This window comes from Pararge aegeria, chromosome 17, assembly GCF_905163445.1.
Source record: "Pararge aegeria chromosome 17, ilParAegt1.1, whole genome shotgun sequence".
Lineage (NCBI taxonomy): Eukaryota > Metazoa > Arthropoda > Insecta > Lepidoptera > Nymphalidae > Pararge > Pararge aegeria.
In genome coordinates, this window is record NC_053196.1 from 12,171,247 (window position 1) to 12,199,246 (window position 28,000).

General features: G+C 36.0%; 2 protein-coding genes across 2 annotated transcripts; both read left to right on the forward strand.

The window, feature by feature from the left end:
* The first annotated feature begins 365 nt into the window (after positions 1-365).
* LOC120631003 lies at positions 366-3,697 on the forward strand. Its single transcript, XM_039900391.1, has 3 exons — positions 366-436; positions 712-855; positions 2,064-3,697. The coding sequence occupies exons 2-3, from the start codon at positions 721-723 to the stop codon at positions 3,114-3,116; spliced, it is 1,188 nt and encodes a 395-aa protein (XP_039756325.1). The 5' UTR covers positions 366-436; positions 712-720; the 3' UTR covers positions 3,117-3,697.
* Positions 3,698-5,430: 1,733 nt separating this feature from the next.
* LOC120631144 lies at positions 5,431-23,764 on the forward strand. Its single transcript, XM_039900592.1, has 3 exons — positions 5,431-5,770; positions 13,059-13,279; positions 22,731-23,764. The coding sequence occupies exons 1-3, from the start codon at positions 5,653-5,655 to the stop codon at positions 23,637-23,639; spliced, it is 1,248 nt and encodes a 415-aa protein (XP_039756526.1). The 5' UTR covers positions 5,431-5,652; the 3' UTR covers positions 23,640-23,764.
* Positions 23,765-28,000: the final 4,236 nt, after the last annotated feature.

The window sequence follows — 28,000 nt, forward strand, 5'->3', positions numbered from 1 at the left end:
ATGTGTTATTTATGTATAATCTCAATATTTATGTTAAAATGTCTATTTACCAACATACAAGTGATCAAGAATTATAACTAAAGAATGATTTTGTTTTAACTATAATGTTTAAGCTGTATCCGTGCATTTAGCTTAAAATGTTGATTTTTTCCTCAAATAAGAATCACCCGCTATTTATAATAGGAGGAAAAGTCTAAATCGTAAGCTCCTTTTAGGAATTTTATAACTAAAACCCTCTCTGGGAAAGATACGCATGCCGGTAAGTTGATTCCATGACCACACGTGGCTATGAATGGCAGGGATGGGACGGGAAAGGACGGGAAGCGGGGAGGGTGAAGGCTTTTTTCAGGCAGTACCATCCGAACCTCGGTCAAAGACGCGCGTGTTGTTGAGCGTAGCATAACATTTAAAAATCAACGTGAACGTAATACTCAAGGTTAGCAAACAAATATTTTTTTGTTAAATATGAAAAAAAAAATTAAATCAACGTTATCCGTGCATATTTTTTGAGGTTTTACACTTAAGAATCTCACGATTGGTATTTTAATAGCAGTGGATGTTGATAGTGTACGTCTTTAAAGGCATATCATTAACTTTAATTTTGATAATGAAATAAAAGCAGCCGGGCTTTTAGGCTTTTCAACAGTCAAAACTCAGGGCAGAAATTTGTGATAATTATGAAGGTTTCTAATAAATTGCTGTGTTTGCCAGGTAAACAAAATGTCGGAGCCGGCGCCTCTTTCAAAGACGGCGAAGTACAAGAAGATAACGAAGCCTCTTCTCGAGAGAAAAAGGCGCGCGCGGATCAATCGGTGCTTAGATGAGCTGAAGGATTTAATGGTCGGCGCTTTAGAGGTGAGCACTAAAACATGATATAACGACTTATTTATTCTATATCATTATTAAAGTTATTAAATGAGTAATGATTGGTTTTAAACTGTTGTTATAATCCAAGCTCCACGTAAAAAGCCTCTTATTCACTGCGGTCCTCCTTTATTTAAGTAGATTATTATTAAATGCATGTTTAATTAGTGGAAGTTATAACTTAATTTACAATTTAATCTTAAAGGTTTAATTCAAGCTATCATTCTTCAAAGTTTGTAAAATTTTTCCACATTAAAACCGACCCGAAAAGTTTTCTTAGAACTTTGATTCTTATTTAGTTTAAGTGAGTGACTGAAAGTGCTTTTTATGATCGGGTAAACGAATTCAGGTAGACACTTAAAACTCATAGGTAGAATGCAAAAAAGAGCCTACCTAGGCACTCTTCCAGTTTCAAGGTTTGTTTATTAATGCAAACACAACATAAGCCTGGCGGGATTTGATTCACTTAATTTTATATTTTTAATTAAATTAACTTAGCTTTACTGTAAATCACATCAAAACTGTTGTAATTTTTGATAAACTGGCATAACTAAAATATGATTCATGACATGAGTTTCATCAACATTTGCATTCTGAAATTAGAGGTTGGTAAAGTAAACTTCTAATTCACTTATCTCGTTTCGTAAGTCAAACTTAAAAATACAAGCAAATTTAACAATAAGACTCGTTATTTATATACCTACCCGTCTTATAGAGTGTATACCTGAGAATTAAATCGTCTTATGAATTTGTTACAATAGAATTGAAAGTAGATAGATAGATTCAACGTCTTAGTTAGGTATTACGTATTTTAACACTATAGATGTTTAACAAATATTAAGCTTAGGCAAAACAATATGGTACAGCACGTATTCAATTACAAAAGTTAATAATTCACAACTCTGTAAATTAGTTGACTCAGCCATAATTTATTAACACGTCTTATTAAAAAAAAACACTTATTCCAGTCATCAAAGTGCAATCCATCTTACATTCGCGCGCCATTTGTGTTTATCAAGGACCGGTTGTTCTTTTGTTTATCCGAGAGCCTATTTACTGCGAGACCGTAGCAAACTGGAATACAAAATTAAATGTCCGTTCATAAACAGGATTACAGTTATATTAATGTAACGTTCAACTCCCGTAATATGGGAACCGCACCTGCCCACTTAGTTCATCTATTTTATTTTTGTTCCCAGATCGATGACGACAACCTGAGCAAGTTGGAAAAGGCAGATATCCTTGAGTTAACTGTTAATCACCTTACAAAGTTGCACAGACCTAAAGATCCCGTTATAGAAGCTAAGAAGTTTCAAGCGGGATTTGGACAATGCGCTGCCGAAGCATGCAGGTTTATAATGTCCGTTCCCGAATTGGATTCCAAAGTTAGTCAAAACTTAGTAGGACATTTATCCAGACTGATTACATCGCAACCTCTGACTATTCAAGTGCCAGAAAGACCAACTTTTTCGCCTCCCATTTCGCCCTCTTCAGTTGTCTCTGACCGGCATCATTATTATAGCGACCACGATAGATCTTCATCTGATGCCGAAGATTCAGTTTACTCTGCGGATAGTGCATCCAAACAGTGGTCGTTCTCGCGGTCAAACAATAAACAAAGCGTTCCTATTGCTGGTCTACTAACAACAGTCGACAAATTGGCTCCTCATCATACTGAACACAATACTATAAATGGCCATCGGAATGGTGCTTACTTTAACAAAGTTCCAGTTGAAGCTAAAGATATTATATTACAGAAAATCAGACAACACATAATGGACAAACGTGGTCATGAAAATATTGGAAACATTGACGTAAATGCTAACGCTGAAGTACTTACGGAACAGCGATACATTCGTGATGAAATTTACAGAGACGACACGTTTTACCCTCCACAGAGTTATCCCAGCAGCAACGATACTTTAGATCTTAGAAAAGTTCGCTCACCAGCAAAATCAGTCAACGTAACGCATTCGCCAAAAGAGCAAATTGAGTACAAAACTGTCAAAGAAGTAGAAGCATCACCTGTCGAAAGAAAATTGCCAAATCTTCCGGAACAGTGCGAATTGCCAATGGATTACAACAACTTGCCGCCTAAAAAGAAAAGAAAATTAATCGAGTACCAGGAGTTTAAAAAACAAGAGGAGGCAAGACGGCAGCTCGACGCTTTTTATGCTGAGAAAAAAGATCGCCTTGTCGAGGGCCCACCGGCAGACCATGATATGGACGCAAATAAGTGGCGCCCTTGGTAATAACAACTAGTTTACAACAAACGTATGGTGTCGCAAAAAAAACTAAGAAACTGAAATTCATCATACTTACCATTTGAAGACTGAAGTCCGTATTTAGTACTAACATTATCCATTGTACGTTAAACCATCCGCAAATATTTTATGAACATTTAAAATGGTTTTTTAATTCGTATTGTGCAAGTTAAACTAATTCTTAAGTTGGTACTAATAATTTAGGAGCCATTCTAAATATTGTAATTTTAGATGAAGCATTGAATTGATAATTCAAGCTAAGCGATAAAAAATAACACTGTTTTGATACTTAAAGAAAATAAAGTTGACAAGACAATGCATTGATATACGCGATTTCACTTTTACATTGTGATATTAATTCTTCCATGACAAAGCTTTAATTCGTTGTAATTGTTATATAGATTAGTTGTAAGTGAACAGATGTGCCTTATTTAAGAAAAAATAATTTAGATAGTGTTATAGTTAAACCTATGTACTTAACGTTAATTAGGTTTAGGATTTTCACATGATCATGTGCCATGTATTTTGATCTCTGTCTTCCCAGTATAATCGAAATCGTTTTTTTAATGGTTTACATTATTCAATTGTAAGCATGTTTAAATATGTACCTATTATTATTGATGATTTTTTTGAACTTTTACTCTATTATTCCATCATATTATGTTCAAAATATATTATATTGTGTTTGCAATTAATTATATATATTTGATGTGTATTAAAAAGCAAGATGAAAATTTAATGTCTATTTTATTCCCTGCCACCTACCATAACTAATGAGGTAGATACAGAGTTAACTTATGAGATACCTTTTTAACCTTGTTAGTTACTCATACCTAGTAAAGACAAAGGTTATATATATATATATATATATAACATTTCTTTTAAATTATTCATCAGATATACACGTACGAGAGAATTATTAAAAAAAATAATGTCACTAAAGCTAGTCAATTTGATTATTACCTTGATCTAGCTAGACCTGGCAACCTAGGTAAGGTTGCCAGCTCTAGCTAGCTGTTGTTCGCGTCTTGCCTTAAGTGAAATCCTAAATGAATTTTTTTGTCTTTTCTTTAGGCTACTACTGCCTATGGTATAATTATTTCTCGCCAAATAAATTGGTATCTTACAAGATGTCATTCTTGTTTTAATAGTCTCAGCCGTTTACATAACTAAAAAAATAAAGAAGGCATAAAAACTTAAACACTGGTTTAGCTAAAACTGAAAGGAAACCATATACTCATCAGTATCACTCCAACCGATTGAAGTCCACTGCTGGACATAGGTCTTTTGTAGGGAGTTCCAAATTCCACAATCCTGGGCCGCTTGTTTCCAGCGGCTCCCAGCGACTCGTTTGATGTCGTCTGTCCGACTTGTTGGTGGCCGACCAACGCTGCGTTTACCTGTCCATTCCAGCACCCGACCTAACTTTGTAATGAGTAAAGGCCAACCAACCATAGACTAACCTTCAGTTATTTTGAAATTGGAATTAATTATACAAAAATACATGTTGCATTTTTTTCGAAAGTCTAGGTACCTACCCAAAAAGGTGATACCCCACGTTGGTAATACGTAGGTACTTTCCCGTAACTATCATTTTTTTTTGTATTTTGCGCAGTGCAATTTCATTGCTATATTTATATTGTGGATAATTAATTAATATTATCATAATATCAGGACAAGTGTGCTTCCACGTGATTAAACACTTTGTTCTTAAGCCTGAAGTCGAACCTTTCAGTTAATTACTTTTGATCCTGAAGATGACCGGGCAGCATTTATTTCAGCAGAGAATTTAAATTATTTTGTATTACATTGAATACTACTAGCGACATCTATTATGATATTATTATGTAAAGCTATGAAATTTTGTCATTGGCATCATGATGCCATCTATTTTAATATTTTACAATTTCTTTATCATTCGTACAGCGCCACCTAGTCCTAAATGTTAAACTGCGGTTTCAAAGTCATTGACGTCGCCATCTATATTTTGTATGAAAAACTAAGTTATAAAAACACTTGTAATTGATAGCGCTACCCAACACTAGATAGCGTAGTTAAGGACGCAACGTGATTATTTAGTTTTCTTAATAATAATATAATTTATACACAAATAGATTATTATTAATGTAATTGTTAAAATGAAGTCATTGAAAGAGTTTTATTTTTTGTATAAATTGATAATTAATAAAAATCTATTCACTTATAGATGGCGCTTAACACTTGTGAATCACAAATCGTATTCGTAGTAGAATGGTGGGGTGTAGAACAACCTCACAACTTCATTCATTCAATAACATGACGATTCGCCGGTTAGTCGGTTCATATCTTTTTTGCCGCTCACATAAACGACAGGCGAAATGAACGCGCAAAACATAACGAACACATTCGAAATTTAAATCGATTTGACAGTTGATTTATTTTATCTGACGTTTGCGATATTGCAGTTTTATGCCTTGAATTGTTTTGTGGTGATATTTTGAGTGGCAGTGGAGTGTTTATGGTTATAATGTTATGGTGATTGGAAATGCTAGTGGGTGAACAGTCGCCGGCGCCCCGGGTGGTAGCCGGCTTGCTGAAACTTCGACCTGAACTGACGCCGGGACCTTTTCCTACGCCTGCAGATCCAAATTTTCGGATATCAGGTCAGTGAAGTTCCAAAATGTTTTTGCGTAAATTACTAACATTATTATTCCCGTATCTGATATTCGTAAGCAATTAAATCTCTCTGGAATTAAAATATTAACCACACATTTATAAAATTGATAAGGCAAGAACTCCGGCAGTTATTATTAGGTCCATATGTGACCTTACCAGTTCATTGACCTTTAATTATTCTTTAGTTGACGAATATGAATGACGAATTTTGATTTTGATTTACATAATAATGAATACAATAAAATTAACCCAGTAAAATTTGAATTAACAAACCATCTACCTCTACATTTGTTTGGATCAATAATTACGTAACTTGTTCCTGCACCTCTACTTAGGTACTTATTCCGCATCAATGGATGTTTTTAATGATCCTGAAGGAAGCCTGAATACCATAGCCATTTGCTGGCTATGGTATTCAGGGTATATAATAATTTAGTAGGAAAGTTGTGGGTTTGGCAATGGTTTGTTTGACCTTGCAAGTGAAATTGTTATGTTTATAGATTGAGGCAGATTTTTTCATACCTACCTACTTCGGCAATAATACCGCTGATAAAGTTGTCTTCCTTTGTAGGTATATTCTAACGCACCTACAGTAAAAATATCTACCTTCCAGTCCCATTCAAAAAATTAAAAAAAAAAAAAATTTGCTAGGCCGTTTAAAGCAATATTTTAAACCAACGTTATTTACGTACCTAGGACGTCGTAATTCGACGGTTTTTATGTTCGGGTAGGAAGTTAGTGGTGAGCGCTGCTTGTATGTGGAAGGTCGCAGTTTCGATCCCCGCCATGGGCAGTATGGGAATTAAAATTTTGGTATTGTCTCTGGTCTGGTCTAATGGGCCTTTGGTCGTGCATAGCTACATGCATCCTACCGAAAAAGACATGCCGCCAAGCAATTTATCATTTCATTTCATGCCGGGCAGAAAACGATTAGGTATATAGTATACAGTGGCGTGCTAAGGGTTTTTGACCAGGGTATGCATAATAATCCTTCGCACTTGTTAGTAATACAAAAATATTAGGGTATGCAGTGCTTTTGCGCATGTATGAAGTGCACGCCACTGATAGTATATACCTAAGGGGTTTAATATTGAGCAATACGCCCTTCAGAGTTTGGAGCATCGTCGCAAGGTTCATCGTCGGTATTTCGTATATATTTTAGCGAGTGTGCTCAAGAACTGTTTGATCTAGTTCCCCCCTCACCTTTTTACCATTGAACCGCGAGGCCCCGTAAGGATCTGCATCTCTACGTGGTTGAAACACCACGAACGCGTACGAAGCGCTTTCCATCTTCTTTTCTGATTCGCACAGCAAGGATCTGAAATACCCTTTCAGCTTCCATTTTCCCCAGTAACTACAATATACCTTGAGTGAATTTTTACCAAGAGTGAATAGGCATCAAGCGCGCGCTTAGGCTGCATCAATCATTACATATTATCAGGTGTGATTGCAGTCAAGCGCTCGTCTATAAACATGCAAAGGTATATTTTTCAACGTTTTTAAACTTAACGCGGGTGAAACCGCTTTAAATTATAGAGCTGGTAAATAATACCATAGACCACATCCTTTGATATATTATAAAACATCTGTCGGCAGTGGGGCGGAAAGCGATTGGGATATTAACATCTGTTTCGCACTCGTCCCGCTCATTGTTTTATTTAAGATCGGTACAAAGACCTCTATTAGCTTTGGGGTCATAGGAAATAACTTTTATATAACCTACCTACTCGTCGTATCTACATGTTTCTATACTACAACATTCAAACTATATATACATATATATACATTACACGCACACACACGCATACAAACACGCGCACACCAACAAACAAATCAAATGTACCTAAGCGTAAGCTCCCGCCTCAAAAATTTATATAATACTTTTTATTTCTTTTTTTCCTTTATATAATTTTTCCCTGTAAAATTGTCAAACGTTTGTTAATAAGGCCATAGATATAGGGAAGACACTGTCTCCTGTAACACAGTTTAAACTACCGCAGGAGACAGGGCTTCACACTCATGAAATGTATTCGTTTATTTTGATAAAATAAAGATATTATTATCATATTTTTTGGGAAAGTATCGTAATCAGCTGATTTTGCTCCATAATATAACAAACTATTAGTTCTAAAAAAAAAAATTAGATGATTTTTTAGCATGCAAACTAGATTAGAGGATGACCTCTAATCTAGACCATTTACTCACTGCGTCACATCAAATCAGACTGACTGGTAGTAGTAGAGTGATTGGCGCGTTCAACAAAAACCAACTTTCAGCTTTATTATTAGTTTAGATATTAGATTTATAATAAACCATGTGTACTTTACACGTCCTAGTTTCCTAGTCCACCAATCCGCACTGGGACCACACCACACGCTGGCGAGGTGGCCTTCGGCCTTAACCTCTTCTCATTGTGAGAAGAGGTTAATGCCGAAGCCTGTGAATGATGATGATGATGTGGACTTTTAAAATATTTTGATTGTACTTAGTTATAAGTAAAAATAAATTATAAATTTCTTTGGTAATGAAAAATACGAAAGCCATACTAACGTCAAAAGGAGTAACGTTAAGAACTCAAATGTTAATTTAAGAAACATATAAATATTATTAGTGTTAGCAAATCTGTCTTTGTACGTACGTTTGGTTGAAGATTAAAAGGTACCTATCTTCGTTGAAACAGGTCAAAATTATGCATAATCTGTGGTCAGTATAGGAATTGAAAATGACACGAACCCAGATCAAAAAGGAAGGTCATATAAAATAGCGGGAAAAATAGACGTACAGTGGAGTACGGACAGTAGTGTCTAAGGAAAGCTCAAAGGAGTTAGGTATCTTTTAGAGTTTTTTTTTATTAAGAGTAAAACAATTGACGACAACTTACGATTTTACGTACTAATAAGTGTGTTATAAGTTTAGATGTTTGACTTTATAATGTGCTATTTTGTAATTACTAAAGAGAGAGAGAGAGAGAGAGAGATACTAAAACGATTAAACATTGTAAGATATGATTATGGGGTTTATTTTAATAGTTAATTCATTGACTCATTCCAGTTGGTGTTATCTTAGTTGTTTACACTATTTTCACTAACAGCTGCTCTCTGAGGCGCCCTTTAACATTCTTGGTCTAGTCAGAGTTTGTCCACTCCTTGATAAACCGGCAAGTGGCAACCGCGCGCAGTTATATGACAGAAGATACGAAGTAACCCAAGGGCCAAGATGTAATTTTGTCGACCTCCCAAGTGTCCTGATTGGTATTTTGTTACGTTAAATATCGTCAAGCAGGTAAATTATAAAACTGATAACTACTGCTTCCAAACTGATAACTACTGTTTTTGGGTGACAGAAATAATCGTGAGGAAACCTGCATGCTAGGCTAAAACCCTTCTAATTCTGTAAGGAGACCCGTGCTCTGTAGTGCGCCGGTAAACGGTTGATAAAAATAAAATAATAAATATATTACGACACTACACATATCGCCATCTAGCCCCAAAGTAAGCGTAGCTTGTGTTATGGGTACTAATATAATTAAGAATATTTTTTCGATTAATATACACAAATATTTATGACACATATATATATACATATATGTGTGTGTATATATATATATATATATATATATATATACTGCGCCGATAAGGCGTCAATGATGGTGACTAATTATTATATTGGGGCCTAAATTGAAGTCGATTTCTCGGATATGCATTCGTGCACGATCTCACACTCGCGTTATTCGTGCTGAGTTTCTTGCTACACTGTACCATTTACATTTTGTCAAAATTCCTGCATTAAAAAAATCTGGCGAGACGCTAGCCTATCCTACTATCACAAGTTATTGCAGAGGTCGGGGTTATTATAATATCGAAAAGTTACTAGAGCATTCTACTCGCTCGAACTTTTTGTATCTTTAAAATTTTTCGTTGAGAGAATGTTTCATATCCAAACCTTAGCCGATTCAATTAGTTTTGGCATGTAAGAAAGATTAGGTATGTCTCGGACGACATTTTTCAGGGGGGAAATGCAGATATTCGAATGTTTTTATTTCCTCCGTGGATCGTAAAGATTTTTTTCGTGAAACCAAAGTGTAGTGTAGACATGTCGCTATCATTCATATGTTTTTCTTCAAAAGCATATAACTTTAGGAAATCTGACTGTTTAAAACGACCACAAGTTCACTGTTTCTCGACAAGTTTAAAGCACTCATAGACAAGAGAAAGCAAGAGAATCCGAGATCTCATGAAGAATCGCGCTTATACTATCCTCTTAAGCTAATCAGTGAGCTAACCACTCGTTTATGGGGGTAAGTATTAATATATATTTAAAGTCACAATGTTGAATAAATAAATGGAAATTGCTTAAACAGGGAAATCCTGTGGATAGCCTTCCGACGTTTATCACCTCGGCGGAATGATACAAGGTCCAATGTCAAATTATACATTTTTATTGTTATGGTATTGCTCTTGCATATTAAAGTAGCCTTTTTATTACATGAAGTGTCGAAAAAAAAAATTTGTTTCTAATCTGATTATTTTAAACGAGGTTTTTTGAGTACCTTGTTTGTACATCACTGAAGTGGTAGTAAATATATTATCATCATCATCATGTCAACCAATTACCGGCCCACTACTGGGTACGGATCTCCTCCCACAATGAGAAGGGGTTAAGGTGGTAGTCCACCACGCTGGCCCAGTGCGAATTGGTGGTCTCCACACACCTTTACGAACAGTATTTAGAACTCTCAGGCATGCAAGTTTCCTGACGCTATTTTCCTTCACCGTTGCAGCAAGTGATATTTTAAAATAAAAAATAATTTTGCTGGATATGACGTTCGAACTACGAAAACTTCGATCAACAATGATAACATTTTTTGAATTGTGTATCTCATTAACAAATCAATGAAATCAAATGATTGGCGCAGTTTGTAGCGACCCTGCTTTCTGAGCTAAAGGCCGTGGGTTCGATTCCCACAACTGGAAAATGTTTGTGTGATGAGCATGAATGTTTTTCAGTGTCTGGGTGTTTATATGTATTTTCTAAGTATTTATGTATATAATTCATAAAAATATTCATCAGGCATGTTAGCACCCTTAACACAAGCTACGCTTACTTTGGGGCTAGATGGCGATGTGTGTATTGTCGTAGTATATTTATATTTATATTTAAAAAAAAAAAAAATCACACTAATGTTACTGTATAATAGCTGCTGGATGTAAAGGATTATTTCATGTTTTTTTTTCTTTAATAATTATTTATATCTACTAAGATATACAGAACACTGGTGTTTGAATAATTTTAAATACTAATCGATTAAATTTTCAGTTTGCTATTTAAATGCTACCTGTAAAGATTTATTTTGGTTTGGGATTTTTATTTTGGTTAATAAAATTAAGCATACTTATGCTTAATTTTATTTAGGCGACTAAAAATTCCAAAAAAAAAACGTGGAAATGGACAAATGCACGAAGCGCTCATTCAGTATTAAAGGTAACGTTTTAATTTTGTTGTTCTGCAATGTTCTGAAATCGAATCCGGTCACGTCACGCTTAAGATTTCTTGTTTACTACGTTATGCCCAAATGGTCAGTCAGCAATTGTTTTTGTAATAGCTTCCGAACAATAAGATGGGTCTTTGTCAATATCAAGGATAGTATCAAATGGAATCTAATCTTTAAAAAAAAAGTAGTCTTGATATTGTTCAAGACTTTTTGTTAAAACCAATATTTTAACGCCTGTCGCTGTATCACCCGGTATTCAATTCAAGAATTACCTGGGTTAAGCATTAACTGACAACTGCATGGTTACGTTTATCGTCGTGAACAATCAGTTTTAATATTTGTTTACAATGAGCTTTTTAAGAGCCTGATTTTAACTACACTTTAATAAATATATATACTTTAATAATTATACGCATATATACAGCTACGGTACTTAACCTAAAATGTGTCTGTTTGTCTGGTAAAATTGGTTGTTCCAGCTAATCTCGGAAACGGCTATACTTACTGATTTTAACGGAATTTAAACAGGCAGTCAGAGAATTAAAAAGCGGATAATATAAGCTTTACTTTCCTACTTTTTTAAATCAACCCGTAAAGGGATAAAATGGAAGTAGAAACCGTGTAAGTCCCATTTTTTTAAAGTAATGCATATTATTTTGAAGGTAGTTCGTTCTCGAGTTCTTAATTACCTTCCTCATCGAGTTTATAGTAAGTAAATTTTACCCTAAACGCGGTTAATGGGGTTGGACGATGATGCGATAGTCTTGTTTATTAAAATAAAGGCTTTAGATGATTAGAGTCTGCTTTAAAAGATATTTAAAGCGTTAATTTGGAAGCTCAAAATTAATAACATAACTTTACGTTCCTACCTATTAGTAATTTCAGGTAGGTAGGTAGCTCAACAGATGAACTAGTGGACAACTAAAGTCGTATTAAAATTAATATCGATAGAGGTTTTTTTGATGATGCGGTTATCGCAATCTGGGTTAAGCTGACATTTGCTCGGTCATAATGTTGTTGTCCTACAACTTCTTATAAACAATCAGTTGTAATATGATTTGTTTACAAACAGCTAAGCGATTTTTACGTGTCTAATCAATTTGTTTGCTATTGTTTTAGTGACCTGGCGGGTTACTACCATGGCTCAATGCAGTGTTAGTTTGATATTGTTGAGGTTTTGTTGCAGATTTATAATCCGTATTTTTATATTTTATAGTTCATTTCTGAGGCTAAAAATCTGTTTGTTCTCTTTAAAGCAGCACCTATTACTAGAAGTAAAAACTAAGAATACCTACACAGTAGCTACAAGGTGCATACAATATTTAAATTGAAGGCCGGCGAAGCCTCAGTAAAACCCAATATTAATAAATAAATCTAGTGTTATCATTTCAACCGATAGACGCCCAATTCTGAAGATACATCTTTTAGTAATTCCGTGCTAATCGCTTGATATCCTCGGTCCACCTAGTGAGGTTAAACAAATCTTTATTTCCAGTGCGGGGTCGCCACTCCAAAACCTTGGGACCCCACCTACTGTTACTAGCATACTAGCAACTCGTTCAGCTATTACTCTTACACTGGTCTTTTTCTCATTTTATCATGTAGAGATGCTACTACTCAGTATATAGCTCACAATGGCTGGTCAGTGCCTCTGAGCCTTCTTGAGAGACTTATAGTTAACTGACAACAAACACTGTTCAAAGACTTAAGTCGTCAAGCACTGAGGGATTTTGTATTATTGCGGATTAACCAAAGATTTAATGTGTCTTTTTTGTTGTCTCCAGGTGTCCTCCGCCAGTATTACAATGACGACGCCGAGTCATGGGCATGGGTGCACGCCGCCGTACGCGGTGGGTGCTTGCTCGCGTGTCGGGATGGCACCCTGCCCAGGCGGTCAGCGGCCAGGTTGCCCCTGCGACACCTGCACCTGCGAGCTGCGGCCAAGTTACCCAACGCGTTCCAGCTGTCGCGACTGCGCGACGACTCCTCCATTGCCACGTTTCAGGTAATAAAATCAAAAATTGAAAATTCATTTATTTCAAGTAGGTCTAATATAAGCACTTTTGAAACGTTATTTGACGTGTCTGTTTGTAGTGACTCTACCACCGCTTCGGAAGGCAGATCCTTCCGAGAAGAAGCCTGCAAGAAACTCAGCAGTTGCTCTTTTCCAGCATAAATTTACAACTTAAAAAACATTGTTGCATCTTGTGTGTCATGAAAGCGGAGCTGCGTGGCAGCCTTCCAGGCAACCTTGTCATTAAGAATATAAACATTAATCACCTACAAAATAATTTTGCAAAACTATGCTCGGGGCATTTCCACGTGATCCAATTTATACTTCTATACATTTTAATATTATAAAGAAGTAAAGTTTGTGAGGTTCTACGGAGTAATCTCTGGATCTACTGTACCTATTTTACCAACTCTTTTACCAATAGAAAGCCATATTATTTGTGAGTGCCATAGGTTATATAACAACCCGAAAAATAAACAGACTTCTTCGTGGTAATCTGATTTGCAAAATAAGTCTGAGAAAAACGGTCGAACGGCCACTTTTCTTACGAATATATTATTGAGTTTTCGAGAAAAGTTGTAGAACTTTATAATGCCTTCAAAAATGTCAGTGATAGTGTTTGTCTAACTTTTGCATTTAAGTCACCAAAAGTAGACAGTAGAGTCTAGTTTTATAATAAAAAAAATATTAAAATCAGTAAATTATGTGCAACAGTTATTCCACTGTTTCGATACTTTGTAAGGATTTCGTCTTTATTCATAGTACGTCCACCTATCAATAGCCTACTTTTCCGTTGTACTATATAAATTCAGCAATTGAGACAATTAACTACATTGGTATATTATGAGGTAAAATTATATACCTACTTATTTACCAGTAATGATACATGTCACATGTCACGTTTGAGGGTATCGCGTGCTATGTGAATAATTTTTAATTACCTTATTAACATGTAATAAACAAAGGCGGACGTGTTATTACAAAATAGGTTCCTACTTTTATATAAAAAGGTTTTGAGTTTAACCACAATAATACCTACTACGCGATTTTAGAGTTTCTGGTCATTAAACCACAAAAACAAACTTTTTTTTATAGTTTGACATAAACTATTGGACTTAGATACTTTATGGATGTTCAAATAGGTAATTCTGCGGGAAAATCTTAACTTGTCTTTTCTTTCAAAAATTATTTATAGGTAGGCATAGGTAGGTACTGAATTCAGATGTAAACGTAAAATCCCTGTTGAATATAGCAATTAATGGTTTATCAATATTATGGACACATATAACTACCTAAGTTATATTACCCGATTATACTTTACCAAAAAAAAGTTTATACTGATATGTTTTATCTTTATAATAATAATAATATCCCCCGTTATAGGAACCCCCGTTTTACTCATTTAAAATAGGTATTGCTAGTAACTACACCGTTACACTCATAATGACTGTCCAAATTTCATGATTCTATGTCATAAATCAAGATTGTAAAAAAAAAAGTGTTTTATTTTCATTGTTCTGCATGTACTACTATATTATATATAGAGTTTATTTATATTTATATATAAATTTATAAACTTATTATTATTCATTTATTTTTAAGTTTATTTATATGGTCCACCTACCCCTTTTCTTGAGCTGTGCTTTACGCCTTTACGTATAAATCGTGTAAACTCTTTATTCGAAAATTTTCCTGTATTTTTATGTGGTATGCAATACAAGTGCATTTATTCATTGTAGGAGATAAGGTTAGGTCTTACGATAAGAAGAAAGTCTTAAGAAAACCAAAACTAACTCCTGCTCCTGTTTGCCAACGTGCTTTGGCCTATTCAGATATTACACATCATCATTTCTAATTGTATAATTACTCTTTGAATAAAGCTATTTATAGAACGACTGAACCTACCTATAAGCTGTTGCCAGTTAGTTGAACAATTATGTATAGGTACGCTCACACCTTGTAAGTTGTTACCAAACGATTTCTTCATCAAACTCGTCACTTTACCGTGAAGGTCCGTACACCGGTTTCGAAACTACGATAGTACGACTATAATATATTTAAAGGGCAATTAAATTTAATCCACAAGTTTACTCGGCATTGCATTTTGCTTATTCTAAATTTCAATATAATTACACTCAGTAAAAAATTGTTCCACTCCAACATATCAGTTTATATAGCTAAGTAGCGGAATAGTTTTTGCATGCATAAGTTCAACCTGTTTTTGCGTGTGTTGCTAAAACAACAAGGAAAAAAAATGTATCAACACTGATATATTTACAATGTAGAATATCAGAAAAGCTTCATTTAACATCGTATTGTCTGTTGAAAGTAAAAAATATGTGTAAAAAAATATCAAAAGACGCGAAATCGCTACTAACAGAGAAATAATATTTCAAATTATAATGTTTGTGATGTAAGTAGTGGGACCTAATGCTATAACACGCTGGCCAAGCGCGGGATGGTAGTTCAGACGCCTTTGGGAATATTATGGAGAAATCTCACGTATGTAGTTTTCTTAACAATGTTTTCTTTCACTGTTAAAGCGAGTGGCATTTAATAGCTTAAACCGTTCATAAACTCTAAAAATAACAGGTGCATGCTGAAGATCGACTCAGTCCCTCAAAAGGGCCGAAGTCTGACCCACTAAGCTATTACCGCGCCGATTCAAATTATAAATAAACAACGTGGAAGGGTTAATAAGGATAATTCATAAGGAATCACCCTTAAAAACCATCGCAATCACAAGAAGCATATTTATTTTTCCATATGAACTAATTCAAAACATTCTAAGATAAAAGACCGACTCGCGCATAGTACCTACTACCTTATTTTGCATGTGATATTATGGCTGTATTTGATTTCTTTCTTTCTTTCAAAAACTTTTAGCATTTCGTTTTCATAGATATGTCTTAGAGACAGTGGCGTGCGTTGGGTTTCTTACCAGGGTATGCATACAGCAGGAAAATTGCATAAAATGGAAAACATCCTCCTCTTATACGAGCTATATTTCAATATTAGGGTATGCAGTGCTTTTATGCATGTATGAAGTGCACACCACTGCTTAGAGACCGTAAATAATGTACTACCTCTAAAGCATGTCGAGTAATATTTCGGTTTTCATTTACACGTTGAATATTTTGTCAAACCAAAAATACTTTGTCCTCCAACCTACATTGTAGCGGCGTGGTGGGCCTTTGCCTGCTTTCTATGTCTACTTCTAGACCATTAAATCTCCTTAGTCGTTCAATCTTGACAGAGTGGTCATGGTCGACGATGATACATTTATTTGTTTGGCTACAGCAGCCCCAGCGATGCGCCTCCACTTGTTACGGTCTTCAGCGTTTCGAGAACTGTGATACGTACATTAATTTCGATACTTCTACTTTATTCCATGCGCTTTTCGGTAACGGAAAATATTATAAGGATCTAATCTTATAAAGCTTCTGCATGAATAGCAAGGAATATTAAATAATGTAATCAATACGTTAACCATGGCCAATACAATATTTACGTAATTCCAAAGCCGTTTATCGTTTACCTGACACAAGAATCCACCGCAAACCGGCATCGTCCTTGGAGACACGTTTAGTATTGCAATTATTTGATATCATAAATATTCTATGCACACGTGTACAGTAGTGATGTAACTAATAATTTATAGTCTATTTTTCTACACAATTACCAACTCATTACCGGTCTATACAAGACCTGGATATCACCTTTCAGATTGAAAAGGATGTATGTAGGCTGTAGTTCGCCACGCCAAGTGCTGATCGGTAGACTTGCTTTTGAGAACATTATGGAGAAGTCTCAGGCATGCAGGTAATATGCACGGTTAAAATGCACGTTACTTTGAAAAGTTTCGTGCCCGGATTCAAACTTGGTTACCTCAAAAGTCCGAAGTCACCATTCGGCTATCACAGCTTACAATATTAATTTTGGTTAGCTAGACAAAAAGATCGAAAAGTTGCAGGATCTTCTCGTAAAACGCGTTAGTACTACGTTGTTAACCGTGAAGGTATTTTTACGGAAGATTAAATACGAGCTAAATACGACTACAGTTAATAAGAAACTTCCGAATGCACTTATCGTAGTAGCTCTCAAAGGTCAATGAACTTGAAATTAGAAATGAATAACTTAACAATATGTTGAAAATCGGAAGTAGTATATCCATACTCATATCCTAACAGTGTTTAAACTAACTTTAGTATATCTCATGCGATCTATGTTAAGTAATCAACCTTTGAAAAACCAGCCTAGCGGCGAATCACTTGCTCGAACGCGCACTTCTTTCAGTCTTCGCGATTGGTCGTTCGCAAGGCGAAATCTTAAATACCCTAAGGACATAAGTTGGAAGAAGCGTTGTGGCCTTGCCTTGAATTATTTCTTTAATCAGCGAAACTTCTCTCCTTACATAAAGCCTAGGACCATAAATATGGGCTAATTGTTCAAATGTTAATTACTTAACATGCATGAGATAAACTAAAATGACTTAGAAACTATTAAAGTGTTCTTTTAATCGAAGATTAAATTAATAGCTTTAATATCATATTTTCAAATTGAAGTTGTAAATAAATAGGTAACATTTAGTTGTGTACGCAAATTTTTTTAAGTATATATTCAGTTACATAGATTACAGATTTCATGCACTATACATAAAACTTAAAACTGCTTATATATGTATATATTTTTTTTTTTGATAAGATTTTTGCGTACACAACTAAATGTTGTGTACGCAAAGTAGTTCCTTAGGCAAGTTTCATTTATGATTTATTGATACAAGTATTTATTTCATTATTAGTTATTGACGCGTGCAAAGGTGGTCTTATTGCCGAAGAGATCTCTCCCGAGCATGACTTTGTTGATACTGGGTGACTTCAACGCTGATCAATTTATCTTTGTACATCCTTAATAGATTAGTTATTCATTGGCTTTAGTTTATCCTGCAATTAACTATAATTATACAGCTATGGCATTAAGGTAGATGTTAATTATTGTTAACATAGTCATAAACATAAGTAAGTATAACTCAATTAGTCATACCGTGGAGTGCGGAGTGTATTTGAATGACGCTTCCGATCATCAGGCGGTATTATATTACGAAATATCGTATTACGTAACAAAAAATGTTCTCGCTCGTATAACAGAGGAGGCCTTTGCCCTGCTGTGGGATACTAAGAGGCTGCCGCGAAAGTAAAATTTGGAAAGAATGATTTACATATCGTCGCTTAACTAACAATACCACGTAAATGAGAGTAGCATGTTAAACGCAACTATGGTTGAATTCGGCGCTTTTTATTACATGAAGCTTGTATCTGAGTCCTGTGATTTATCTCTCTTCCAAAATTACAGTTTTAAACCCTTACTTTCATTTAATACGTCAAGCATTTTTTTCTAGATTTATCACAGCATAGTTTTTAGGAAGAAAAATTAACAGTTCTTTTACCTTTTTGATTTTTGCCTAGTTTGGTAAGAGAGAGTTTTACGTGTGTCCCGAAAACTAAGCCATACCTATTCACTTGCGTAGAATTGTTAGGATAAACGACGATATTCACTCTTCATCAAGTCAATAGTGAATACCAAGCGGCTCGCCAACCTTACATTATTTTCGAGGTATTAAAATCCTTTCAATAAAAAATTCAAGGGAATTAAATAAATAAATATATACTACAACATTACACACATCGCCATCTAGCCCCAAAGTAAGCGTAGCTTGTGCTGTGGGTACTAAGTGGACTGATGAATATCTTTTTTAATGAATAATATACATAAATACTTATAATATACATATAAACACCCAGACACTGAAAAACAGTCATGTTCATCACTTTGACTCAGAAAGCAGGATCGCTGCCCACTGCGCCAATCGGCCGTCGATTACGAAGAATTATCCGATCTGTCGAAGTTTGTACAGCTCTCGAACTGCTTTTTAAAATGTGTCCTTATGGCTGCATGCAGTAAACCGTTACTAAAGCCAACGAACTCAGCATAAAGGGTTCTAAAGCGTGGGTGAAATACGAGCGTAAAAGACCCCTGAAAGTAATAAGAACTCCCTCAATCGGGCCTTAACAGCTTTGTTAGTATTGTACTGCCTACAACACATAACAGAGCCTGAACCCTTTTCATTGGCACAACATTGTATGATGATTTCTTTTTGTCACTCTACCATTGAGTTATATTAATAGAGAAGACGCCACTTATCATTTCTTGTAGATTCAGCGCTCTGAATGCAATTTAGGTATTTGCCTATTCACATGCCATTGATCGCTTGGAAACTAGTGATTGTCCGTTCAACTTTGTTTAACTAGCGGTCCGTCGCGAAATAGTCCGCGTATAATTTAACCTTAAAAGTTAGATGTATGCTGTTTTGCCCAATTTTTTAGAACTTTTAAAGTTTGGCATACATGGTTCTATTGAAACTTTATCCGCATACGCAACGCACGTAGCGGAAAAAACATCGATTTCAGTAGTGCTATGCTCCCCTTGTTATGCTATATGGCACCCCTCGATATCCGATAGTGAAATAACTTTTCAAATCAGAACAGTAGTTCCGTAGATCATCGCGTTCTAGTAAACAAACAAACTCTGCAGTTTTATATTTTAGTAAGTATAAGACGTCGTTGTGTGTTAAGATATCGTACAATTTAATGTTTTAATTTTTATGACTGAAGTAGCCCCAATACAACAACTTTGTCACTTTAATTATTTTCAATATTGCTTAGGGTTACTATAGATCAGATAGATTTTTTTATTCCATTACAAGCTAGCCCTTGACTGAAATCTCACCGGCTGCTAAGTGATGATTCAGTCTAAGGTAGCAATGCACCTTTTTGTGGTATGGCAGTTAGATAAACCCATACCCCAAATCGGTTTCCATGCGACATCGCTAAATCGTAGGGGCACCTCTTTGTCGGTAGGGTAGTAACTAGCCACTGCCGAAGGCTCCCACCGAATATTAAATATTAAAGGTGATGCCTATGTTATTTAATTCCCTTCTCTAACACAGTTCATTGTTGTATTTAATAAGTAACTATTTATATATGGAGTAAATAAGGAAAATCTGTCCATGGAATGGAGCGAAACATTTTGTTATGCATTGTTAATTGTTGTATTTAATACGTTACTATTTATGTTGAGTAAATAAGGAAAATACATATATGTATGTATGCCCTACCCATTAGGCTACAACCTAAGACAACATGTTGATAAAAATCGAAAAAAGAAACAGAATTGGTTATTATCGAGATTGTTTTAAATTAAAAAAAAATAAAGGCTGAGATCTTAGAACAGTTATTACTAAAACTGCTGATATTTACCTACATGAAAACAAACACGTTTTATTTTTACAACAATACAAACAACTCTATAAGTACGTTTTGTTCAAAACAAAGTAGCTCTCGCTGTTTGAATGCTTAGATCTTTTAAAAAACTGACGGATTATAATGCAGTTTTCAGAAATAGATAGTGATTCAAGAAATTTGTATATGTGGTCAACATGCATATTATAGAAGAGAAAAGCAAAGAAGTTCAAAGATTTGTAATAAGATGAAGAAAAGAAAAACATATTATTGTGCACTTACATTGCAAACTGGGAACATTGCTAGATTGATAGAATGTTTAATTAATGTATGTGGTGAAGCGGTGATAGCCCAGTGAGTAGGAGCTCGACTTCACTTTCGGGGGGGCCGAGTTCGAATCCCAGCACGCACCTCCATATTTTCTTAGTTATTTGCGTTTTAAGTAATTAAAATATCACTTGCTTCAACGTTGATGGAAAACATCGTTAGGAAACCTGCATGCCTGCACCAATCCGCACTAAGCCAGCGTGGTGGACTACGGCCTTAACCCCTTCTCATTGTGGTAGGAGACCCGCGCACTGTATTGGGCCGGTAATGGGTTGATATGATGATGATGGTGTAATGTGGTATCTACATTGTGCGAACCAGTGCGAAGCCGGGGGAGATCGCTAGTAAATAACAAGAAATAAATAAATACGAGTATAACATGAAATAACTCTGGTATAATGACATTCAAAAAGTCACGTTTACCAACAATGCCTGGCTAATAATTTATGGAAGTATTGTCGTCAAACAATACTCTGGACAGACCATAGCCCACATTGGCAAACTGAAGTTAATTTGTTACGCACGCCATGGATCGCATTATCGCAATTTGTTAGCAATCATTAGTGACTAGTGAGTAGCAGAAATACAATCCAATCCAACTCGAAATCCAAGAACTATATGATTGTGAAATAACCTCATAAATGTGTTCCATAAGTATCAAAATATTACGAACTAGCAGTGTTTGATAGAAGCAGGCTTAATTTTCATAATCTTCCCGGCAGTTTTACCCGCTTTACGACATCGATAGACCCAGTTATATTAATTTTTCCTTACATCCTAAAATATGCAACCAAGTAACACGCTGAAAAGTAAATATGTTCTTACAGACTGTCGTCTTTTTTTGTAAGCGTTATGTCAAAAAATGGCGATTGAAAATCGCATTTTAATTTTTTTCTTATAGAGGATGCGCTAATGTGACCTGTTTGTGATAGACATTAGGTTTCGCGGACTTTTTTTAAATCTCTTAAATTTTGTATAACATAGTTCCTATTTATTTCTTTATGACCATATAGACAGCACACGCGGATAAAACAGATCGCGAACGTTTTTCTTTTTGGCGGAATTTGTATTATTACCGAATAATATTTAGGTACTTGATATTATAGCTTTCTAATAATAAACGTTTATCGATTTTAAATAAATAGAAATAATTCCTGATTATGTATCCTTTTTGAAAAGCTGCGATTATTCTCGCGTGCAATTTAGGTCAAGCTCTAAATGTTTTTCTTATCAAATTTAAAATGTATGTATACATGCTGCAAAGAACTTCTCTTAGTTGGTTAGACACATCGCGTGACCGCGCACAGATGAATAAAACAGTTATTTGCAGTTTTATAATAATAGTAGAGAAAACTTAATAATTTAAAGCATTATTAGTGTGTAAGAATGCGTTGCACAATAGGATAGCAACGTCTTGCAAGATGTTGGAAGCCCCTTCAAAACTCACCTTTCTCACGACTCGCTCGATTTAATAGACCTCAGTAAAGCGCAACACCCGTAAATCATTGCTCCTTTGTATTCCGCGATCTTTTGATGGCCCTATTTAACATAAGAAGGGCTAGAAAGCGAAGGTGTTGACACGTAAAGAAACACGTTATGACGAGAGGAAATCCTTATTCCTCTACATAACAGTACAAATAGTTCAAACTAGTTCTTGAACTCATACGAAACGGAGCTACCCTTCGAAATTCTTAATCTATGAAACTATTATGCATTTACCTTGTAATTTTGATGCCATTCACATCGGTTTAACGATTGAGCCATAAATCTGCCGTCACTATTATCGTCGTTAGTAATTTCATTTATCTTTGTTGCAGGCTTGCAATGCGACGGATTACGCCCGATGGGTACGAGCACTATGCGTTGAAATACTTGGACAGACACCGTTACCGCAAGTTAGATTTTTGGACGTGTTGCCGGCCGCGGACACGTGTAGTAAGGCACCAAAGAAAGAACCTCTCCAGGAGACACCTGTCTGCCCTCCTAGACCGCCACCTAGAGCACGGAGAAGACTGTTGCCCGCAACTGAAACGCAGCTACCTCGGCGAGACCAGTCCCCGGTCGCAACGGACGAGGGCATCGTAGTAGAAGACTACGATTATGATTCATCGTCCGATCGCAGTCTAGACCTATCCTCCTCTCTCGACGCTTTAAAAACCTTAGACGCAGTTGATGCGCCAATACGAAAAGCTGAGGTGATCAAATGTGACAATTGCAGCAAACTGAACGCCACACCGCCGCAGCATCACACTTTACCGCGTGCGAGGGCAAATGAAAATGAAATAGGTCGACATCGTTATCTAAAAAGATGGGAGGGTCCAATGGGCAGAGCGGAAAGAGGTAGATTTACAATGGAAGCTGCGAGAAGAAAGGCAGCGTCGTTAGAGAACCGGGCGAGGTCATGTTCGCCGAATTCACACGAAGTTGTGTCCAAGTACGTTCCCGTACGAGAGAGGCGCGCTTTGTTCGAATCTTTGTCGCAAAGCGGAGGTAGTCTGGCGCGAAGTAGCGAGCAGTTGGCACGTCCAGTGCCGGTGATGGAGACGACGCCTCGAAGAGCAGCGTCGCTGCACGACCTACAGGCTCCTCCGACGAGGTCAGTCAGCGACTTGCGGCAGTTCTTCGAGGCAGTGGCGCGCGGCGCGGGTCCGTGCTCTGGCCTTCAGCGGCACAGCGTACCCCCCAACCCTGTGCCGCGCGCCTTCACTTCGCTCACCTGTGCCTGACCGAACTCTTTGTACATATTGTATATAGGACTCACGGCGTTGACCGCTGATCGTCTCTAAGTCGTTTGTTTTAAGACTGTTAAAAGTATTGTTATAAAGTACCTAATATAAACTTATTAACTATTGTTATGTGTTTCCTTAAAAACCCTTCATGCGCGGCTCGATGGTTATTGTTTCTATAACGGGCAATGACCGAATACAGCGGGTAATTTTAATAGAAACTAATCATTTTTAATACGCGCTGCAACCGTCAGGCATTGTTTGCAAGTGAAATACTGATGTTCTTAATAGGGTTTTGACAATAATAGTCTCTTGAAATGTCACTCACTGTGTTTCAAAGGTCGAGTCACGGGCCCGAGTCCTTCACACGATCTTACATTGTGTTGTAAATGTTCTATTGCAAAACCTAGACAGTGCTACGTTCTGCCATTGTTAGAGTGGTTTTTTGGCTTAATATGAGAATTGAATCTCTACAAGACTAAATTTCACAAAAAAGTGCTACTATCTGATCGCCCACCTGGTGCCTACCTCATAAGGAGAGATATCTTGGCAGCGTCATTCTAGAATCCTTGATCTGAATCACGTAACCTTTTAAACGGATACGTCTTGACTTAGGTACTCAATATGAATTTTTGTTGTAGGTAATAAAAAGCTTTATTTGTGCTTACCTATTGTATTTTTATTTTAAAGCGTTTCGGAATTTATTGATGCTTTACCTTGCATAACATCATCAGTCATCACTTTACATCAGATCCTATCTAACCATATCCCAAAAATAGGTACATAGCAAGAATCTACCGAATATAATTTTAATCATTAATTATTATTGTAATGATTTATTTACTCCTGTTTAAATAGGATGTTTATAAACTTAAGCTTATCAATACTTGTGGTTGAATACGACTACCGATCACGAAGTTCCTGTTACCTGGATATCTGGGTCGGGGAAACAAAATTGGGCTGTTCTACATGCACCTACTGAGTTCTTCTGGTACACACTGTTATAGGATAGGAGCACGAGGGCTAAAATGTTGTTACGGCAACCTTAGATTTAAAAGTAAACTCAAGAACAAAGTCTTTCGTGTAGATTAAAAATATTTTTATTTTATTTTTAATTGAATTACTAATTCTGTCGCCAAATTTTATTCTCAGTATCAGTGTCTCAGCACATTTAAGCCCCACAATAAAACCGAAGCGCATCAGTAGGTATGTTATTCTATCAAAACACCTAAAACATAAACAGAAAGCGCCTAAATCGCCTTATGATTTAGACGATGTCTTTACAAAAAAAAGTTTCACTAACTCTTAGGTGATAAGTATTAATAAACAGTTGATATATGCCTAGGACTCGCTTTAGCTTTTTACGGTTACAAGCCCGCCAAATAGAATTGGAGTGGCGCTAAGAATCGAAACTCTTAATCCTTCTCTAATAACGACGAACAAGGAAATGCATATATAAGTAACGCCTAATCTAAGGAGATTCCTAGGCATACATCAACCGTTCACCAATAGTTATTACCTAAGAGTTGGTGAAACGCTTTATCTTATGTCATCGCCTAAATCATTAGACACTCCATTAAGGTTTAGGCATTAATCTCCTTTTAACAGAAATAAAGCGGATGACGAATATTTTATCACTCTTCTCATTAATTCATTGCATTCTTGCTAATCTATTAATAACTTAGGCGCCATGGTATTCGTCATTTTACAATATTACATATTGTTCGCAAATGATTCAGAAAGTAAAAAATAGGGTAAAACACCCGCTTTTTTTATGACAGAATAGTATCTGCACAGTATAAAGAAGAGGCAGAGATAGAGCAGTTGGACGCCATTGATTTCCTGGTATATGTCTACTTAAACAAAACAGTTTTGCAACAATTTCAGGACTTACTGCTTAGGTCAATAAAAGTTTCTCTCCGCGCAAGCCACACTTCACTTGACCGCACGAATGCCTAGACATGAATGAACTTTGTGGTACTAGTAGACACAGCGTTACAAATCCTATTATTTTTTTAAATTTCACTAAAAGTTAGCCCTTATTATCTAACACACCTGGCGGTGAATGTTGTCAGAGGTATTGCAGTTATATTAAACCCGCTAATCGGTTTTATCGTGACATCGTACTGGAAAGTTTTATCCCCTGGCGGCCCGTCTTTGTCGGTAGGGTTATAACTAGCTACGGGCCAAGCCTCTCACCAGATAACACCAGAGAAAATTCAGAAACTATTAATTCTCAATTTGTCCCAATCGGGCATCAAATCTGGGGCCTCCCAACTAGTAAAACTCAGGTGTGGTGGCCACCATTACGCCTGGGAAATCGCCATAAAATATTATTTGTACATAAATTCCTCTAGGTCTGCTTGTCAAGTTATTTACATAGGTAATAAAATAAGTGTTAGGGACATATAAAATTTAATCATAGATATTTACATATTTTAATTATAATACATGTATTTATTTGATTTTTAATAAATCTCTGCAGACTGGCACTTTTCCGGATATGTGGAAACGCGCTAGAATAGTACCTATCCATAAAGGGGGTAGTCGTGAGAATATTGCCAACTACAGGCCTATCTCGATATTATCTGCATTCTCAAAAGTCTTCGAGTCTCTGATCCACCCGATAGTATCACGCCACGTTCGCTACGCGCTTTCGCAAGCTCAGCATGGTTTCGTAAGTGCTAGATCCACTATTACAAACTTAACGAACTTTGTGAACTATGTGACAGATTCGGTGAACTCACGTAATCAAGTTGATGCTATCTACACAGATTTCTCGAAGGCTTTCGATAGGGTAAACCACAAACTATTGGTGGAAAAGCTCTCATCATTTGGGCTGGGTGGTTCGCTTTTGTCGTGGTTTTCTTCGTATCTGGTTGACAGACATTCTTACGTGGCGATCAAGGGTCACTTATCCATGACTTTCAGAGCAACATCAGGAGTTCCCCAGGGATCCATTTTGGGGCCTCTTTTATTTAATATTTTTATAAACGACATAACTAGCTGTATCCAGAATTCAAAATATTTTATCTTCGCCGACGATCTTAAAATTGCAAAAGTGATCTTGAAAGATCAAGATGTTAGATCCCTACAGGAAGATATTGATAGAGTCGTTGATTGGTGTAACATAAATGGCATGGACCTCAATCCTACCAAATGCTCATTCATAAGTTTTACACGTAAACATTCTGTCTTCCAATCTAAGTACACAATCAACAATGGCCCACTCCAGAAACTTGAACTCGTCCGCGATCTGGGAATAACTATTGATGCCAAATTACGATTTAATGTTCACATTGAAAACATCTGTAGATCAGCGCGTAAAATGCTCGGCTTCATGTGTAGAAATGCGAAACCATTTAAAAAACTTAAAACTAAAAGACTTTTATATGCTACGTTGGTTAGAAGCAAACTTGAGTATGCCTCGGTCGTATGGAACCCTAGCTACCAGGTACACATAGACCGCCTGGAAAGTATACAAAGACGATTCACGCAACTTTATTCGATTGGATTAGACAAAAGAAAGCCTTATAAACATCGACTCAAGTCATTCAAGTTAAATTCATTATCGGAAAGACGTAGGCTACACGATATGGTATTTCTACATAAGCTCATAAACGGCACCATTGATAACTCTGAATTGTTGAGCCAAATATACCTTAAGGTTCCCTCTCGTATGCCGCGGTACCCTATTCCACTCTTCACACACAAATTTTATAGAACTAATCTCGGCTCCTCACTCCTTAATACCTAGGCTAAGTAGATTGTATAATGAATTTAGTGCTGAAAGTGAGTGTATTGATTTGTTAAACGATACATTAGGAAAATTTAAAACCAAAATTATTAAAACGTTTGGCACTTCGCTAGAGGGTGACTCGTAATCTGATAAATAGGTACCTCAACTTTGTTTTCTAAGTTCCTAAAATATTAACATTGGTAATGTAAGTTTCTATTTCAAATTCAAATTCAAAATTTCTTTATTCATGTAGGCCTATCACAGGCACTTATGAAGCTTTCTGTTTAAATTTTATTATTATAAATTTATATATCTTTTAATAATGCTTGTATAAAATTGAGTTATCGTACATACTAACCAGTGCATGCTGTGACTACCTATAAGTGAAATTATGTGTCATTTGTAACCTAAGGCTAGCTTTATTCTTAACTATAATACATGTAATTTTGTTGGTAGTCCTAATAAAAATAAATAAATAAATAAATAAAATTCGTTACAGTATTTTTTTTTAATCTCGAGTAATAACTTCTAGATATCAATAACTAGTGGGATAGCGGTAATAGGTATACTTACCCTTTTTTAGGCAAAGTTACATAGTCACGACATTTGCATGCGGTCAGTC

What these genes read in the sequence shown, in the direction of transcription:
- LOC120631144 (XM_039900592.1), top strand. Translation starts at nt 5,653, where the DNA reads ATGCTAGTGGGTGAACAGTCGCCGGCGCCCCGGGTGGTAGCCGGCTTG. An exon ending in TCCAAATTTTCGGATATCAG is followed by an intron (nt 5,771 to 13,058) that starts GTCAGTGAAGTT and finishes TGTTGTCTCCAG; the next exon opens with GTGTCCTCCGCCAGTATTAC. An exon ending in CCTCCATTGCCACGTTTCAG is followed by an intron (nt 13,280 to 22,730) that starts GTAATAAAATCA and finishes TCTTTGTTGCAG; the next exon opens with GCTTGCAATGCGACGGATTA.
- LOC120631003 (XM_039900391.1), top strand. Translation starts at nt 721, where the DNA reads ATGTCGGAGCCGGCGCCTCTTTCAAAGACGGCGAAGTACAAGAAGATA. An exon ending in TAATGGTCGGCGCTTTAGAG is followed by an intron (nt 856 to 2,063) that starts GTGAGCACTAAA and finishes TTTTGTTCCCAG; the next exon opens with ATCGATGACGACAACCTGAG.